Source organism: Trichoplusia ni, unplaced genomic scaffold (assembly GCF_003590095.1).
Source record: "Trichoplusia ni isolate ovarian cell line Hi5 unplaced genomic scaffold, tn1 tig00003070, whole genome shotgun sequence".
In the NCBI taxonomy this organism is placed as follows: domain Eukaryota; kingdom Metazoa; phylum Arthropoda; class Insecta; order Lepidoptera; family Noctuidae; genus Trichoplusia; species Trichoplusia ni.
The window spans coordinates 30,001-48,229 of NW_020800323.1; the positions used below are offsets into that span (position 1 = coordinate 30,001).

Sequence of the window (18,229 nt, forward strand, 5' to 3'; positions counted from 1 at the left end):
AAATCTATTGATAACGAAACAAGTATGGTTTTTTCGTTGACTTACATGTGGAACTGAACACTATTTATCTTACTTATGTATTTGCAGCCATGTTACTCTGGCTGTATAATCTTGCAATGTGTTTTAATCCAGTTAATATTATGTTCTAATCTATGTATTAAATGCAAGTCATCATTCTAAACAAGGCACCACACTACAATTGTTTTCGCCATTACAATGTGTCACCATTCTATTAGAAAAGCTTTAGAAACTAGTTCTAGTATACATTTTCTATAATGTTCTTATAGTTTCGGATTATGTAATGGGGCCCCATCTTAGGTCAGTTGACAGCATCAAGATTGCTATTGTTATGCAACAAGGCTAAGTACTTAACTTGTTCTATTATTTTTTGTGTGTGTTTGAACATAACCTCTTGGGCAGGTTCACAGAAGGTTCCCAACAATCTTGCCAATTTGCTGATTGGGCAATGTTTAATATCATTGATATTTAGTATCTCTATAGGAGTTGCATTCTTGCTGTATTTCTGATGTTAACTAGTCTCTATTCATAGTAAACCTAAAGTATTTATTGCACTAATATTAGTTAACAATGAGGGAAAATCATTTAGATAAATGTGAGTGTAGCCCCTCTGTCAGCCAGACATTTATACTGATTCTAACCAATGGGTGGTCATTCAGACAACAGTTTGTTAAATTTCTAGTCTGTAAGGACTGTGGGTGCTGTACATGGACTACATGGAATTGCAGTAAATTTATATGACATTTTCAAACTCAAAGCGGATTAATTTTTCTGAGTTTAGGTGTTATTGAACCTAAGGAATCAGTTTTATCTTAAGACTGTGCAAGACATGTGATATTGATGGTCCAAGGTTCCCATATCCACAATTTGAAAACTATAATATTTTTCTATATATATTTTTGGTTTTCAGTTAAGAACAAATCTGATCTATCCGTTGAGTTTGGTGGTCTTAAGAATATTAAATCTTTAGACATATATAGTATATAGATAGAAATTTTTACTGTGAGTGCATATTTGTACAGCCCCTAACTCATGAGTTATTGATGGTCTGACACATATTGTTGATTTCATTTATATGTATATTGTTTATGTAAACAATGTTATGTTCAAGTATTTTAAGGTACATTAGTGGTGGTATGTTCACAACATGAAAGACAGTTAGATATATTACATATACCTGGTTGACAATTGCCTGCTGGATGCATGGCATGGTGTACCCTCTCGGGGCCACCCTTCCTGTGTCCTGTTCAGCGAGGGTGTCACGGTTGTATCATACCACTCTTGGGTCCACCTTGCTGTGCTAGCACTTTGGTTTGATGCCGGACCACTTATGTTTTCCACAGTCCTTGCTTAGGTTTAGAGGTGGTATTCGGTTATAACTTTTGTTATACATTCTTGATAGGTGCATTGGTCTTGTTTCTATCTTGAGCCTCGAATCCACCTCGAAGAGTGTCACCATTGGTTCTTGTTGTGGACTGTGAGAACCAGTGAACATAGTATGTTCTTCATCAAAACTGTCGTATCTCGTACGAAGTTTTGATCTTCGAGCTGTCTCGCGTACAAGCTCGGTTATACTTAATGCATGTTGTTCTATCAAAGTTGCGGGCTCGCGTCCCGAACTTTGTAGTAATGCATGTTCTTTGTGTAACATCAAAGTTGCGGGCTCGCGTCCCGCACTTTGTAGTAATGCATGTTGTTTGTGTACTGTCAAAATTGCGGGCTCGCGTCCCGAACTTTGCAGTAGGGTTTATCAGAGCTACGACGTCTCGCGAAGAGCCCGATCTTCGAGCTAGAGTCTCTCGTACCCGCTCGGTTCATGCATGTCTTTAGTACTTCGCATCATCTCACATCATATTTGTGTCCTTGTTCACTGAACCTAAAATCAGAGAAAACCTCACCTGTTGGCCCCCCTCTTTGAGGTTATGGGTCAGTGTTCCATCGTTTATATTCCGTAATTTGGGGGCGCCCACAATTTAACATCGAGCGTGGAGCATCGCGTACTAGCTCGGTTATACGTAATGCATGTTGTTTTGTGTACTATCAAAGTTGCGGGCTCGCGTCCCGAACTTTGCAGTAGGAACCGGAATCTTAGTAATAGGATCTATCAACTTTACTCACCTTTCCAAGTGCTTGGTGTTATATGACCCAAGTAATGCTTGTATGGCAAGACATGTTTGAGGAGTAAATTCAAGTAATCGAAGGCGATTAGATACCGCCCTAGTTCTAACCGTAAATATGTCATCTAGCGATCCGCCGACGTTACTACAATGGCTCGGCGGGCAGCTTCCGGGAAACCAAAGATTTTGGACTCCGGTGACGCTATGACATGGTTGCGTTACCTAGATGCGGGCGCGGCGCGAGCGGTGCGTGCGGCGCATGCGGCGCGTGCGGCTGGTGCGGCGCGTGAGGCGCGTGCGGCGCGTGCGGCTGGTGCGGCGGCCGGTGGTAGGGCTGCGGCGTGGAGGGCGGCGGCGCCGGCGTCATGGGCGTGTGCAGCGCGGCCGCCGAGTGCCCGCCCGCACCGCCGCCGCGAGAATACCCGCCTGATCCAGCCACCTGCACACGCAACACACTACATTAATATCTTCCAAATATATTCAAAACCATAAAATGTACAAAATTATTGGTTGCCTTGATTTGTTCAAACTGATTATAAATCAACTAAATAATACTTACACTGAGCTGTCGACTCAACATTGGATTCTGTTGCGATGTCGTTATTTTATTGGTACCATAATGTGGACCCATTTGACCTGTAAAGATAGTTGTAAATAATTACATACTTATTTACGTAATATTACGTACATTAATAATACAGTAAAATTTCTACCTTTATTTGTTGTTAATATTTGAACTACATACAAGAAGACAGTACTTACTGTTTTGGTGATATATTTGATGTTGATAGTCCGTACGTGTTAAAGTCACGTTAGGCGGAGTCGCTGAAACCAAGGCGTTGATGGTGGAGCCCAAATCAGCCTGTGGTTGCTCAGTAGCCTGTAATCAATATTTAATCATTATAATAATGAAAGTAAATCCTAGTCTCCGTCGATAGCTGACAGCTATCGACGGCGGATTTAAGAAATTCTTATTATATTACATTTGATTAAGAAGTGCATAAAAGTAGTTGTGATTGCTACCTTAATAATTTTTATCATACCTCTGGCGACACGAGCATCTGCTGCGTGCGCTGCAGCTCGAGCAGTCGCGCTCGCTGCTGCTCGACGAGCGCGCGCGCCCGCGCCGGGTCGGCGTACAGCGCGGCGCCCGCCTGCAGCGCGCGCCAGCGCTCGCGCGGCTCGGGGGACGCGGCGCGCGCCGGGCTGCCCGCGTACGCGCCGCCCGCGCCGCCCGCCGCGCCCGCCGCGCCCGCCCCGCCGCCCGGGCTCGACCCGCCGGCCGCCTTGCCTACCGTTTCACACTGCATCAGGCTCTGCCGGATGGCGTTGATCATGGCGTTCTTCTCCTTCATTCCCTGTTAGAATATCGTTCTATTGTTTAAACCTTACATTAAAATAAAACGTTAAGCCTGCAGTAGTCATTAATAAGACAAATTAACAAGACTGTAATTTTTATACAGAATAAAACACTTACTTGTCGTTGCCGAACATTAACGTCGGCTGCCGATCGGTCAGCGTCGGGCATGTTCTCGATCACCTCATCTAAGAGATCGGACAATGTCTGGTCGCTAGGAACTTCACTGTCTCCTCCTCCACCGCCTCCACTCTGGGCTCTAGTACTGCCACTGCTACATAGAATAAAGAAATGAACAAATAAAGTGAAGTGCAAGTTTATGGAAGTTGTGTAGAATGGAAGCCTCGCGGTAAGTACGTACGGGGGCTGGTTGTTGTAGGCGAGGTGCGGGGCGGTGGTCCCGTAGTGCAGCGCGGCGGGCGCGGGCGCGGGGTAGGCGCGCGCGCCGCCCGCCAGCGCGCCGCCGGCCAGCTCGCCGCTCTGCAGCACCATCTGCAGGTGGCTGGAGCCCGCCATGCTCACGGGGCACTCCGCGCCGCCCGCGCCGCCGCCGCCGTTACCACCGCCGTTCATGCTGGTTCGACTACGATACACAAATTATTCTAGTTTCACCAATCTTACAAAATGTTATTGTCTGTCCTATATATGCAATATTATACAATTTACAAAATTTCACATGTTATTACAAATAAAATACTCCCTGACAAAATACATACTCAATGATGGTGATTAATCTAAACTTACTACTACTCCAATTCAACAAGTAATGTGCCAAGTGGCACAGGACCAACTAATATAAAATGAATTTGAGGCCGTCCCCACGGATGAATTGGGTGTAATAAAACCGGATCTAGACAATTACAATATAATAGAGATAAAGATTGAGAAAAAGAAATTGATTTAAATAAGTCCGAACAATTCACCGTCGCTGCTACGTCAGCTCATGATTAAAGGACTCCGGTTGGGTCCGAAACTAGTCAGGCAATCACGATTAATACACGTAGGTAAACGGTTGCATCAATAATAATGAATCATCCTCATGAAAGTTATTATAAAAACCTAAATGGCAAAAAAAATAATAAGTAAGACTTACTGGTTCGTGCCGGTGAGTATATTGGAAAGCGTCGAGACGTGGTGTCGCTGCGGCGGTTGCTGCGGCTGTTGCGGCAGCTGCGGCGGCTGCGGCGGGCGCGGCCTGGCCGTGGGCCCGTACGCGCGCAGGTTAGGGTTGGGCAGCGGCAGCGGCGTCGTCGGCGTCGTCTGCTGCCGCGCCAGTAACGATACCAGAATTTGGTTCTTTTGGCATAAAAGGCTCTGTCCCAGACTACTGCTGGTTGCCGGGCTCGTGGCCGTCGAAGAAGCGGTAGACGATGCCGCAGGAAGGGCACTCGAAGTAACCTGTTTCATAGATATCCCATATATATTACAATGCACAACGATTGAGAATGTACATGTTTAAAATTCGTACAAAATACCATCTGTATTACCTGCTGGTTTTCAGGCGTAGCCCTCTTTGAACTACTGGACATTCCTTTAGCATCATCGAACTTTCGTTTTACTGCGGCCATTCTCTCTAGATAGTTTTCACTGCTGTCGTGAGGTCGTCCGTTGCCTGCCGGCCCATTACTACTAGAGAGCAGCTGTGAAAGCAGAGCACTAGGTTGTGACACTCCTCTGGTTCCATCTGCGGAATTTCTCCTGTTTTCCTCCGCATCCTCGTCTGTTTTTTCATTTAGTATCTGAGACGTCAAAATAACTTATTAGAACCATGGAGTTTGTAGAAAACATACAGGATCTATGAAAAAATACATACCCTTAATAAGACATCAGAATTATTATGATGCTGCCCCTGCTGCATGGAGTGCGTCGCGTTAGGCATGTGCGAGCCGTGCGGCTGGTGTTGCTGATGCGGCTGGTGCTGCGGGTGCTGCGGGTGCTGCTGGTGTTGCGCGTGCGGCTGGTGCGGCTGGTGCGGCGCGTGCGGCGCGTGCGGCGGGTGCGGCGGCGGGCGCGCGTGCGCCTGCGCCGTGTGCAGCGGCGACAGCGCGGCGCTGGGCGTGTGCGGCGTGTGCGGAGTCAGCGGCGTATGCGGAGTGTGAGGCGTATGCGGCGCGGACGTTTCGCTACCCGTAGCCTCCTCGTCTTCTTGCTTTAGCAAATCTTTCAAGATCCGATTGTTTGAATTAACCCCGCTATCGTTACCTGTTTGCTTCTTACTAAGAAGTGTCCGAAGCCTATTCGGTTCTTCTGCGGGCTGATTAGAAGGCGGACCTTCACCCGGAGTCGGTGTTGCACGTGGGGTTAAGGGTTGCGAAGGTCCTTCGACACTGTCTTTTCGGTCTTTAGACTCTTCGCTCGACATGTCACCCAGCAAGGACCATGGTTCTAGGTCAAAATCATTAAGAAACTGGCCTTCATTGGGACTTATAGGAGAACGATATCTGGGTTCACAATTCGAAGATTCCCCATTTCCAACAGATGCCATTAGCGGCCCACCAACAGGAGGACGAGGTCCGTCCGCTTCTAGAAGATCCATATCTTCGTCACCGAGAACAGTGTGCGTAGACATTATAAAATCAGGCTCTCCCGATGAAGGCTTTGCTCGAAAAAGACGAGATCGAGCTATAACTCTAAAGCTAGGACTGTCTGGAGTAATGCGTAACCGAAAAGGTTCGCTAATCGCGGGTGGTGCGGGAAGACACACAGCTTCTTGCAAGTGTGCAGTAACACGAACACGATCACTATTCTCAACAAGGTCCAAATAACGACTACCCACGAGAGGTATAGCAGTGTTTATTAAGTTTTCCACTCCACTTAAATCACAAACTGAAAAAGAAACATATTAATATAATTAGTAACTACAATCCCCATAAATATTTTTCTACTAAAATTATTGCAATAGCCAAAGTAAAGCTATGAATTACATAAATGCAAATATGGTAAGTTTTGAGATTTTAGATTTTCTAAGACGTTGATCTAACTTACATAAAATAATGAAGTTGCAATCCAATCTGAAGACGATATGATCGGACTGTTTGGCGGTGATGGCGGGCGGGCCGCCGTCGCCGGGGAGAAGTGCGGCCGACGCGTCCTCGCAGCGCCGGATGACGCACATGACGGAGCCGGCCTCCTCCGACGACGAGCCGCGCACGGGCGCAGCGTGGATCACGCACTCGGCGTACCTACAACACAAATACATGTTCCATGTATGACCACAATAATATCACATACTGACTGACTGTATTGTAATACTTAAGAAATTTCAAATACAAGATAAAAATAATCTATAAAACAAGTACAACAACGCACACTTTGTTATTTCTTGAAATCAACAACGTAGACTAAAATTTCTAGATATTATTATATGGTACCGAAGTAATGCGCTCTGCGTATTTTTCTTTGTGATTGCCTTTATTTGTGAAATAGATTTGTATGTACAGTAGTTTTGCATTACTCGACGGTAATACGTATTAGTTACATGTAATCGGCCTCTTATCGTGCGACCGTCGTCAACATCTACTATCACGATGAAAAAGCAAAATACGTTCGCATATCAATGTTTCAGTGGTACATATTGTGTCAATGTCTGTCTGACTAACATATTTTTTATTCTTTCAAAAGCGGGCTACGAAAAAGAACTTACCCAACACTGTCAGTCCCATTGGAATTTTTGATAAGGAGACGAGCTTGTATAGCTTGGAATTTGTCGATTTCTCCCGCACCCCAGTTAAAAGTTTGTATATTTCTTAACAATGGTCTCAATTTTGCATGATCTTTGACATGCAAAAGGGAGAAAATTGATTTCTTATACAGCTCAGTTCTGTCCTGCAGAGTGAGCTCTTTAATATTTTCGGTTATACATTCAATTTCAGCCTTTGAGTTTATTTCCAATAAAACCCAACCGAGGGTGCCGGTGTAATGCTTGAGAGCCTAAAACAAGCAAATTTTTTTCAATTATTATATTATGGAATAACGAATTAAAAAATAATAATATTGACTATTATAACACGTAAAATATGTATGATCTTTAAGAAAAAAAAACAATAACAATCCCATTCGTACACTTTTTGTTTACTACGATATGCCATATTGATATGTTGAGTTTTCTTACCTCTATGAGCGAGGTGAGCTCGGAGTACTGTAAGCCAGCGCAGGACGGCTGCGTGGAGCTGACCTCGCCGGCCTGCACGGGCGACAGGCACTGCGCGACGCGCAGCGGACACTCCTCGGGGCACTCCCGCCGGCGCCGCAGCACCTCCTGGATCTGCCGGGTGGCCTCGCGAACTATTCCGTTCTTATCCGGTTGCTTGACTTCAGCGAGACAGGTACCTAAGAGCTCTTCAAGTTGATTTATGGTTTCGTTTTCGAGTTCCCGTCGCTTCTTCTCGGTGATACACTTATTTCTGAAAAAAAGAAAAATACCAATAACTAATTTTGATACAATATGTCAATTATTTGCAGATTTGCTTCTCTCCATTTAATCTGCTATCCAAGTTACAAAATTTTCAGGTCCTACAGTATAAACAAGTTAACGAGTAACGTCATAAAACAAACACAACAAATAATTAGGTTTTTAATACAGTAACGATTACACTGATGTCAAATTGGTCATCTATGAATGTATATAATTAGTAATAATTGCATAGCTACAAACCTATAGTTAGTTATATTATTATCAACTCATTCTCATATTTTAAATGATAAGATGCTAATTCAAAATGATAATTCGGGTGCCGTCATCCTATGTAGGTATATAGGCATGTGTTACTAGATGGACAACAACATGTGTTATTTACTTAGGTACAGTCTATATTTTTTCCGGAAATATTTTCGGGTTATGGATAACCTCAACGCGACAGTCACCAAAAAGATATTAAAACGAAAAAGCAACTTAACAATTATTTTATTCCAACCGCAATTAAAAAGTTTAGACGAGTGTAAAAAAAAATGTATTGTATTTTTACACAATTAGCCAGAACATACAAGCATGTAATACACCAAGAACAAAAACCCAACTTCGTTGCCAAAAACAACTTTAGGAAGTGTTAAACGCCGTACATTTGAATAATTAACATTTAATTTCATAAATCTAAGTCAGTTGGAGCGTATAGCCAGGAGTAGCAGGTTCGACTCCTGTCTGAGGTTTGATTTTTTCACTATATTATTTGTAACGCTTTCTGCTTAATAATTACTAAGTCAAGTCCTAATTCTGTACATTATTTTAATACTCTTTAGAAACACCTTCAACTTTCAAAGCCCTTCATATTTCACACATAAGGCAAATCTCTTTTCTGTGAGCTTTACGTATGAATGTTAAATATACAAATATAATGAAACTAATTATAATTTGTTTACATACTTTATAGTCCAGTAAATAAGGGACTTACTTAAAGCAGTTGGTTAAATCTGTGTGATTTAAGTATGACTCTTCTAATTACTTATTAAATGATTTTACCGAAAACGTTTAAATAATTGGCAGGTTTCTGATTCCCAGACATAAAAGAAACAAAGTAAAACTTTGACTTTAAGTCTGTTATAAAAATAACTAGTCAATGGTACCTTTGTTTTGACAACTTAATAAACTTAATACGTATAAAGTTGACGAGCACCAGCACAGTTGCACATGATTGAAAGCTCGTGCTGACATGAAGTTTTTTAAAGTTTCATTACATTTTCATTTATCACTTCAAGCAGCCTTTCAATAAAAGCTTATCAGAAAGACCAGCTACTTGGTATTAATTTACTTAGATAGGAAACAGGTTCCTTATAAAATTACGTGTTTACTATTAATTATAACCTAGGCTATTTCAGCATAAAGACAACAATGAGACGTTTCCGATATCATGATGAACACACAATTTACGCGAGTTATCGTGACGCATAAACCAGATATCAAAAGTGACTCCTGGCAAGAAAAATATGCTGTAAAAGATTACTACCAACTATTTCGTCATTCACTGCCCTGTGCTAAAACGACAGCATAAAGAAACTATTATTAAAGAACACAATCCAATCGTAATTAAATTCTAAGTAAGTAAAAGTTCAATATTATTAATTGATCATTAAACAGGTAGACGGGGTAACTCTGAAGTAGGACCATTTAACATGGTTCTCTGGTTCCCGCACCTTTTCTACTCCTTCTACCTTTCAGATCGTTTGTCCATCTGGCTGGTGAGATGTCCAGCACTACGATTGTAGATTCGCAGTCTCCACGCATGGACTGGTCCGCTCCGACAGCCATCAGTCGTCCGACTGACATGGCCAGCCCACTAGCAACTTAGCTTGCCGATTCTGCAAGCTATGCCGGTGACCCCAGTTCTTTTCCGGATAATCTGGTTTCGGAAACATTTCGAACATAATATGTTTGTAGGTTTGCTGCATTTAAAAGTAAAAGACTACGTAATCGATATTAAATTGTTGCTTGTAAACGACAAAGCTATATTGAATTATTATACTGCTAGCTTTTACAGGATAGCTATTTATTTATATGCGTGCAGATTACTTTATTCACTACTCTTCAAAATCTCCAGACTGAATTGAATAGAATTTTGTAGGGAACTCATGATTAGGGTCCGAAATCCGAAACTAGACAAGCGGTTCCCTATGTTATTTTTCTTGCCTCGCATCCTTCTGGATAGTATTTTTCTACTAATCTGTAGATTCGTACCTAACAGCATTATGTACAAACTATCCATAAACTACATTATTAGCACACAAGAACCTTTCTATTTTTATTTGTTATTTCTTCGTTACATGAACTAATTCTTGGTAGTAATATCTAAGTAAATATTAAAAAGGAAAACTCAATAACAAGGATGTCTGCATTGAGTATTAATTTTAATCGACCAGCCGTCTTCGAGACAATCTAAACAACAAGATATTTGGTACTATCAAAGTGACGTTAAATACAAAAGGTGTCGATATAGATAGATAGATATTAGATAGTACTAAAATGATAAAGGAATCATCAATCATAAGTGATCACCGGGTGAAACAGCTTCTATTCCATAATTTACTGTACAATATACACGTAAGTACTTACAATACAATGTCAATAAATATTGATGGCCCCATTAGTTAATTAAGTCTGGTGAGATAATTAAACTGTCGATGAGTTGTACTTTTTGGAGCCAATTGGATAAATGTATTGTCTGTTGATTTTATTATTCCTCGGTTTATCATGTAACGAGATTAGTTAAAACTAAAGGCTGATATAGCAAGCACTAAGTTTTTCATATCGCTAAAAAAACTACGCGCATGCAGGCTTAGAATTAATTACAATCATGCAGGTGTTTTAAAATCAGTATCTATGATTGCCAAAAACTTATTTAAATCGAATAGTGTCTAGTAAATCAGACATTAGGTGTAACACACAGACACGATACATTATAACACGAAAATGCAAAGTATTGAAGTTCACCAATACATATAATACTAAATGTATAATAAAACGGAGCAGTCATATTTTTATTTTACACATATAGCTGGGCTTCATGATATTCTCTGCAATTAGCTACTTACAGTACATGACCAGCTAAGGCTTTGTCATGTTTAAGCCCTACCTAGAAAATGGCATATTTACTCACTGTAAATTTATCTATATTTTAATTACCTCTAAAATTTCAAACTACGAAAATAAAAAAATCGTGCCATTATTAAGAAACTTAACAAAGAAAATCTAAATTCTAAACACATTGAGTTAGGTTGGGCCTAACTCAATGTTCTTTGCGATGCTGTCGTATATGAGTATGTATGCAGCACGTATTGTTTGGCCAGTCAACATGAATAGGGCCAGGTGCACCGACCACCAAAAGTAATGTATAGCCATTCGGGAAGGCTGTCTACGAGTTTCCTTTATTATATTATTATTATTAAACATCAAGCATGAGTTAGGGTACTCGAATGCAATGACAGCGACTAAAATAAATAATATAAAATTGACTTATAGCTTCTAAATAAAATTATATTCATTTAAAATATGATAATAGATAAACTATTTGATATTGTGCATATTGTTATTCCTACGACATATTAACCTACTGATTGACTATAGATGATAATAATATGTATACTATCAATACTGCATTGAAGATAACGATACATGTAGACATAACCTTCAACGTAGATGTGTTCATGTTAATATAGGAATATTACATTTTTTTACAGTTGGCTTTAATTTAATTAAGTGCATTTGATGGTGTGCAATGTAAACTCTTTGTTAAATAAAGTATATAACTTTAAATGAAGGTATAAAGTATTTTTTTGTAGGATGATGTGAATGTTATTACGTAATTTTGACTTTAATGGATTGTTGTCAAATATAAAGAGTTTACTGATAAACCTCATTCATAATAAACATTACGTTCCGCGGGATTTTTATGTAAATACTTAAAAATAACAGGTCATTATATGTTGGAAGTAGAAGCACGTGTTCATGCTGCTCTTGATTATTGCAAAGCAAAACGAATTTTGAGAGCTGGCGACGCTTATATTTTAGTAGCAACATCACGACGTGGAGTCGGATATTGCGATAGTATTAGATTGTTGTATGCTAGTGCCCGTAATACGGTTAGCGTAGATTAGTATTTAATATGTAATTGTTAAATTCTTTAAAAAAAAAAATTTTTAGATGTCTGCTAACTCACACTCGGTTTCACCTTCGTTTTTATTGTATATCTTTTCTCCCCACTATTTTAATAACTATACTTTGGTACCTTTTGTGAATACTTATTTTAATTATTTTTAAAACGTAATGATATTACTTTGATTATGGATTATATGCATAATAGATATTATGCAAAGTTATCCTGGAAGTGTCTCGGAACACTTGATCATAATTGAAATATTTGTATTGCGAATTCATATTTACTATCGACACAGTGCAAAAGACGCCTACTTTCCAGCAATGTCGATTGTATTTTTAAAAGTTTTAATTGTAATAATTGTTATTTCAAGTTCTTAATAAAAAATTTAAAAATCTTAAATTTAATAATTTTTCATTAAATTCATGTTATAAAATTTCGTCAAGTGTGTAAAAATCTTAGCAGTTTGTAAAAATATAGCTACTTTTTATAAGCTGATAAGTTTTTTACACACGTTGCAGGGCGTGGCACTTAAATTCATACTACAACAGACATACCTGGTACCTACATTAAATAACAGTGGAAAAACTCATAGCTTACAGGGTTCGATGGTGGAACTTTTGATTGCAAATATCCTTGATATATATTGTTTGTATTTTGTTTATCGTCTCAATAAAATGAAGTACATCGATTACTTCCCGTTACGTATGGGTGATATCTGATTATCTGTCTGTCTAGCTAGGCCTACATTTTCAGGGTAACCCCGTTAGTTTTTTTTTACTTTTGCTGTTCCATTGTCATTGACCAGTGTCTACCCATAAACAATATATTGCTTAAATTGCAAGGTGTGAAGTTTATTGCCGTATTTGGATACCATATTTTAAGCCTAAACATTAACACTGAAACAACTAAAAGGAATGTGGTTTTATAACGATTTTAAACCCCCAGACGAATTAAATTTATTTAATAACAAAAGTATCGTAGTTTTATAACTTGCGACATAAATACAATATTGGCATTTGTTTTTTACCATTGCAGGTAGATTTAAAATAATTTAAGTGGGTATCACTTGAATAAAAAAATGAGTTAACACAGCGAGCTTGCTTGACTGCGTGTCACGTTTGTTCTTAGGCATAATAATCTATCGTGTTTGATTTTATTTTGCCAATACACAGGAACTCTTGCATTGGAATGAGTCGTTTGTAAATAAAATAGTGACTTTTATATGAGTAGTGCTATATAAACAGTACCAATGATTAAAGATTAGAATAACATAACTTCTTTTACTACCATTTATACCTACTGTGCGACCGTGAAGGTTGAGAATGTTACGTCATTTTGCTTTTAGTGTGTGATATAAACTTACTTATTTTGTTTCTGTACTGAGACGTGTTTTTAACTCAAAGAGTGTTTGAAGTTGTGAGTAGTAATAACAAGTGTAAAACGTCTGAAATGAGTGGTTACTTACATACACCGGCTGCGACAAAATGCCGCCATGTTATTTAGGATTCGCAGTTTCGCTGTCAACTACGGATCGTGGTTAGCCCTGATACAGTCGGAGGATATTTATTATTGAAAACCTGTAAGTAAACAAAGATTTTGAAACACATTTGCTGCCCTTAAAAACATACAAATATGTTTGATTTCTTTCTTGTAAATGTTTGAGATTATAATGTTTACTGTGTTGTATTGACTGTCTATGCAATGACGTCATAATGTGTAAGTAGTTACTGACTGTTAATTGCAAAAAGTGGACCCTGCTACCACAATCCACGATGTTATGATGTATGTACTAACGAAAACACAAATTCAGCACTGTTTCACCTATAACGTTCTATCAAGGTCTCTATTTAGCCTTGATCACATCACTTGCTAGGTTAGTTTTTGTTCCCCTAACAATCACTGGTTTACTCACAGACAGAAAAAAGGTTTGAAGACTTGTGGAACAATTGTTTCATGTATTAAAACTCCTTAATGTTGATACATTTATTTATTTTAGGTGGTTTCAAAACAAATGCTGTGCTTTTACATAGTTCAAGCAGGCAACATAACTGTTGGGCTTAAAAAAAGTCATAAGCCCTTGAAAGCCTTATAATATTTGAATAGCCTTATACTATTTTTATATAAAATAATTAACTTGGCCAAATGTTATTTTACAAATTAGAAATCATTGAGTGGTTTCACACTATTTTTTCTTATAATGTGTTATGTACTCTTATGTATATGGTATACCTTACACATAGCTTAAAACCTTAGAAGTCAAATTATAAATTGAAATTAAAAACTATAGATCCAATCCTATGCAACCTTTTTTACTCCTAGTCATTGCATGTTTTGCATCTTAATGTCTATACCTAACATCTATTTAATTGGAGCTAAAATATAATCCATTTAAGTATATTATTTTAGCATCTGACATACAATTTTAATAATTCTGTTGTATCATAGCTAATAATTATTAGATTTATTTCATCAAATACAGTCAGAAAGAACATTTAAATAGTCACAAACATGCTCTTTTGAACAGGCTCATAAATGAATATTGAAATATTCCAAAACATTGCATTTCACTAAACATTTTTAGGTGAACTATATAGCCTTGCAATTAGAAACTAATTCCTTGATGAACTAAAATGGATGGTTTTAAAACAGTTCATACTTGACGGGATGTCCTATTGCTGCGTACAGACCATCGTCTATACATGGCTGCTTCTTAAGCTTGCTTGCGTCGGGTTGGTTACAGATTTTGGTACTTAGAACTGTTTATCAGTAATGTTTTAGAATAATTAAAATATCATATAACTTTGAAATTTCTTATCCATAAATAAAAACTCAGGTAAATATTAGGATTATTTAGTATTAATCCCTAGGTAGCCTAGACAACACAAAACCATAATAATATTCGTGTTTTGTAACAATTAGTTATCTCAATTTTAATATCTCTAAAGCTGCAACCTTTTTGTGCCTCTATAGATCACTAATTTGATGGTCGAGACTTATGTTGCTTTCATAAGAAATATCTTGTCATAATAAATTAATATTATCAGTAATATTCATTATAAATAACTCTTAATGTGATGTATCAATAAAATAAACTACATCATGACCCAATTATTAAAATAAGCCTGAAATACTATAACTCTTCACACTGATTTCTAAACAAATCAAATACGACTGAACACCTGAGGTTCTGTATGGGTCTATGAAACAATATGGGGGCCTTTATTACACTCAAGCTTGAGTGACCCAATTTAATCATACCTGATATGTTATTGTTTACTTCGTTCGAAATAAAAGAAAATTTGATGTTTTTATGTGACCCAGCTTGGACTGTAGTCTGTCGATATCTATTAAGGATTACAATTTTGTAATGTAATCCTTACTATACAGCAACTAGTGTTGCATGTTACCACTGCTAAGCAAAACTATAGTGAGGGTATTAGCATTATTTTTATCTAGCCGTCTTCTTTCAATAACAATATTTTGATCTAGTTCTCATATCTCTATGATTCCTATACCTGGGCCATTTAGAACTAGCCCATGTACTGTTTTGATGGTCCATTGCTCCCTAGGCTGATCATGGTGGCACATTCTCTGTAAATTAACATTTAGTTATTGGTTTTACCACAAGCAAAGTTTAAGTTACTAATATCAAAAACCTTATGAAAAGTATGTATCAATACCATATACCTGACTACCCAGACCAGACTAGACTGGAAATAAACAAGATTTATAAAAAAATGTTTAATTTACTAGGTATTTTTTTCAGAATATAAACTCCTTTAAAAAAAAATAGTGCATTCCAGATGTCTAACCAAACTGGCTGGTTTGTCCGGCTATTCAATTTAGCGATCTAGAGCCCTGATTGATATGATTATCAGTGAGATGTGATCAGTCAGTGCGACTATTTAACTAAATTGATTTGGGAGAAATCAATTTAGGTAGATAAATAATATACTTAAATAAATTATTAAAAACTTGATGATCTATATTCCACAAATTAGGAACATTGAAGCCTGGGCTTTAAATTCATTAGTAAAAATTGCACTCTGCAATACTGAAATGCCTGAATTGCTATTGAATTTCATCTAGTTTTTATTTTTTTTATTGGTACAGTAAGATTAATTGAATAAATATTTTTTTATTTACTGAAGTAAAGGTAAAAAGACCTATTCAAAGTGAAAATATTTAAAAAAATTCTTAGTATTAAATAAAATGTGACCAAAAACCCTTCTTAAACTAAAATAACGATTGTTTATTAAACCAAAAAAAAATGATTATCTTATTAAATATTTATGTGCACAATAATTATTGTGGTCCCCAAAATTCATAATAGCCTAGAAATATAACCCTGATTGCTATTATGGAGGAAAATTCTCGAAAATTAACAAATTTCAATCATTTAACAGGCTTTTCTATTTAATTCCTTCCACATGCTTTGTGGTATGTCGGACATTCATATAATTTATTTAAAAAAATATTCTTAAATATAGCTAAAATCTTCAATATTGTTAACTCTGAAAACCTTAATAAATGGTTTCAGAAAAAAACAAAATATTATGACAGTTGGCAAAACTGTACCCAATGCCAGATTACTACCCTGTAGCTAATTTTTGCTTCAAATGTGTTGAAATTTCAGGGCTTGAGACATTAAGGCGCTGAAATAATCACAAATAGCTGTGGTTGACAGGCTATAAGATACACTGAATTATGTAAAGCCAGTAACTTTAAAGATCCGGAGTGTGCGTTTGGAACTTAAACATGTATTTGAGTTAAAGGAGCAAAATAGCTTATACGAAAAAGAACCGTAGCGACGGATGTAGCTTGCAAAATAAGTATCGGAATTAATGAGCTGTCTAAGAAAGTTTGTCTGCGTAATTAATTATTATTTGTATGGCAAACGAAACATCAGCCCTTAAACTAGCGGCGGAATTCATTAAACATCCTCAAGGCATTGCTGCAAGGTGCCACAATCTGAATTACGGACTCTTTCTTTAATCCAAAGATAATAAAATACTGTAGTCAGGAGTTAGTAGTTCAATTCTTTTGTTTTATTGATAAGTAAACTGATAGACTCAACGTGATATCAAATGACACACGATACTTATATTCGCGATATGAAATCATGATTACGACCATTACTTTTTTAACACGTTACTGAACTAATCAAATGGGCCCTTCGGTAAAAAAAAACATCGTTACATTGACCAGTTTCAGTTTTTTCTGGTTTGTCTGTTTATGTTACGAAGCAGTTAGTGTTTGAATCTTCATCGTCTACTGCATTATTTTGATTCCTAAAGCGCCTCCATTCGGCACGGTCGTAAGTCTACCTAGGCCATAGATTGCCCGTGTATCTACTTAGGTCGTCTATCTAATTAGTGTAGTAATACATTGTTTTGATCCAAGTTATAAGTTAGTTTATTAACTTTAATATCTAATGAAAGGGAGGAAATATTCTTGCGTAAAATAAATGTAACCCACAAGAACCAAGTAAAAGTTACATAATAAAAGGAAAAGCAAGTATGAGAAAGCTTTATTTTAATTTGTATGTCGTTTTTCTAGAAAACCTCAATATTCCTTTTGGGTCTTCCAAGCGGAAATTAATTATTTTACAGTTCCTTTCGTATCCCTTGAAGTTCCTATAAAAAATGCCTACATATAAGTATGAAAAATGCAATTATACATTTAAATATTGTTACAGGTGGTTAATTTGGTTTTGCACTTTTATAATAACGTAACATCGCCACGGAGCGCCAGAACTCAGCGCTAACGGGCGCCAATCGCTTCAATGAAACATATATGCCAGTACTGGCTATTGAAGATGCAAGGTAAGGCTTATTCTTACTATCTGCTTATATTTATATATTCCTGTATCTTTATGAATCGAATATTAATCCTTATTGAAGACATGGTGTCACAAACGCTACTTTTGTTGATTTCTACCTCGTAGGGAGAATTTGGACAGGATATTTGGAGGAAATCCTTTAGTCGCAATAAATTCCATTCGTGGTTATTATTATTCGTAATTATTTTATTTGCTACTTTAGAGATTTGGACGGAACTCAAATGCGACTAGAAAACTAGATTAAACGCGAATATAGTGAATTCAACTATTCGCGAATGGACCGTCGACAGAAGGCTGTCTAAGCAACTAT

General features: G+C 37.6%; 1 protein-coding gene and 1 long non-coding RNA gene across 2 annotated transcripts; one reads left to right on the forward strand and one right to left on the reverse strand.

The window, feature by feature from the left end:
- Positions 1–2,337: 2,337 nt before the first annotated feature.
- Positions 2,338–12,422, reverse strand: LOC113507700 (nuclear receptor coactivator 2-like). The gene is made up of 13 exons (XM_026890636.1): positions 9,637–12,422; positions 7,604–7,895; positions 7,136–7,422; positions 6,478–6,674; positions 5,306–6,318; positions 4,980–5,231; positions 4,586–4,890; positions 3,854–4,075; positions 3,613–3,766; positions 3,179–3,493; positions 2,898–3,015; positions 2,695–2,771; positions 2,338–2,574 (listed from the first exon to the last, which is right to left on the reverse strand). The coding sequence occupies exons 1-13, from the start codon at positions 9,654–9,656 to the stop codon at positions 2,338–2,340; spliced, it is 3,489 nt and encodes a 1,162-aa protein (XP_026746437.1). The 5' UTR covers positions 9,657–12,422.
- Positions 12,423–13,139: 717 nt separating this feature from the next.
- Positions 13,140–17,902, forward strand: LOC113507698. The gene is made up of 2 exons (XR_003401885.1): positions 13,140–13,656; positions 17,776–17,902. It is a non-coding gene; the product is annotated as an uncharacterized LOC113507698 (long non-coding RNA).
- The last annotated feature ends 327 nt before the right edge of the window (positions 17,903–18,229 follow it).

What these genes read in the sequence shown, in the direction of transcription:
- LOC113507700 (XM_026890636.1), bottom strand. Translation starts at nt 9,656, where the DNA reads ATGGACAAACGATCTGAAAG. An exon ending in TTGCAACTTCATTATTTTAT is followed by an intron (nt 6,319 to 6,477) that starts GTAAGTTAGATC and finishes TTTCTTTTTCAG; the next exon opens with TTTGTGATTTAAGTGGAGTG. An exon ending in TCAAATATATCACCAAAACA is followed by an intron (nt 2,772 to 2,897) that starts GTAAGTACTGTC and finishes CTATCTTTACAG; the next exon opens with GTCAAATGGGTCCACATTAT.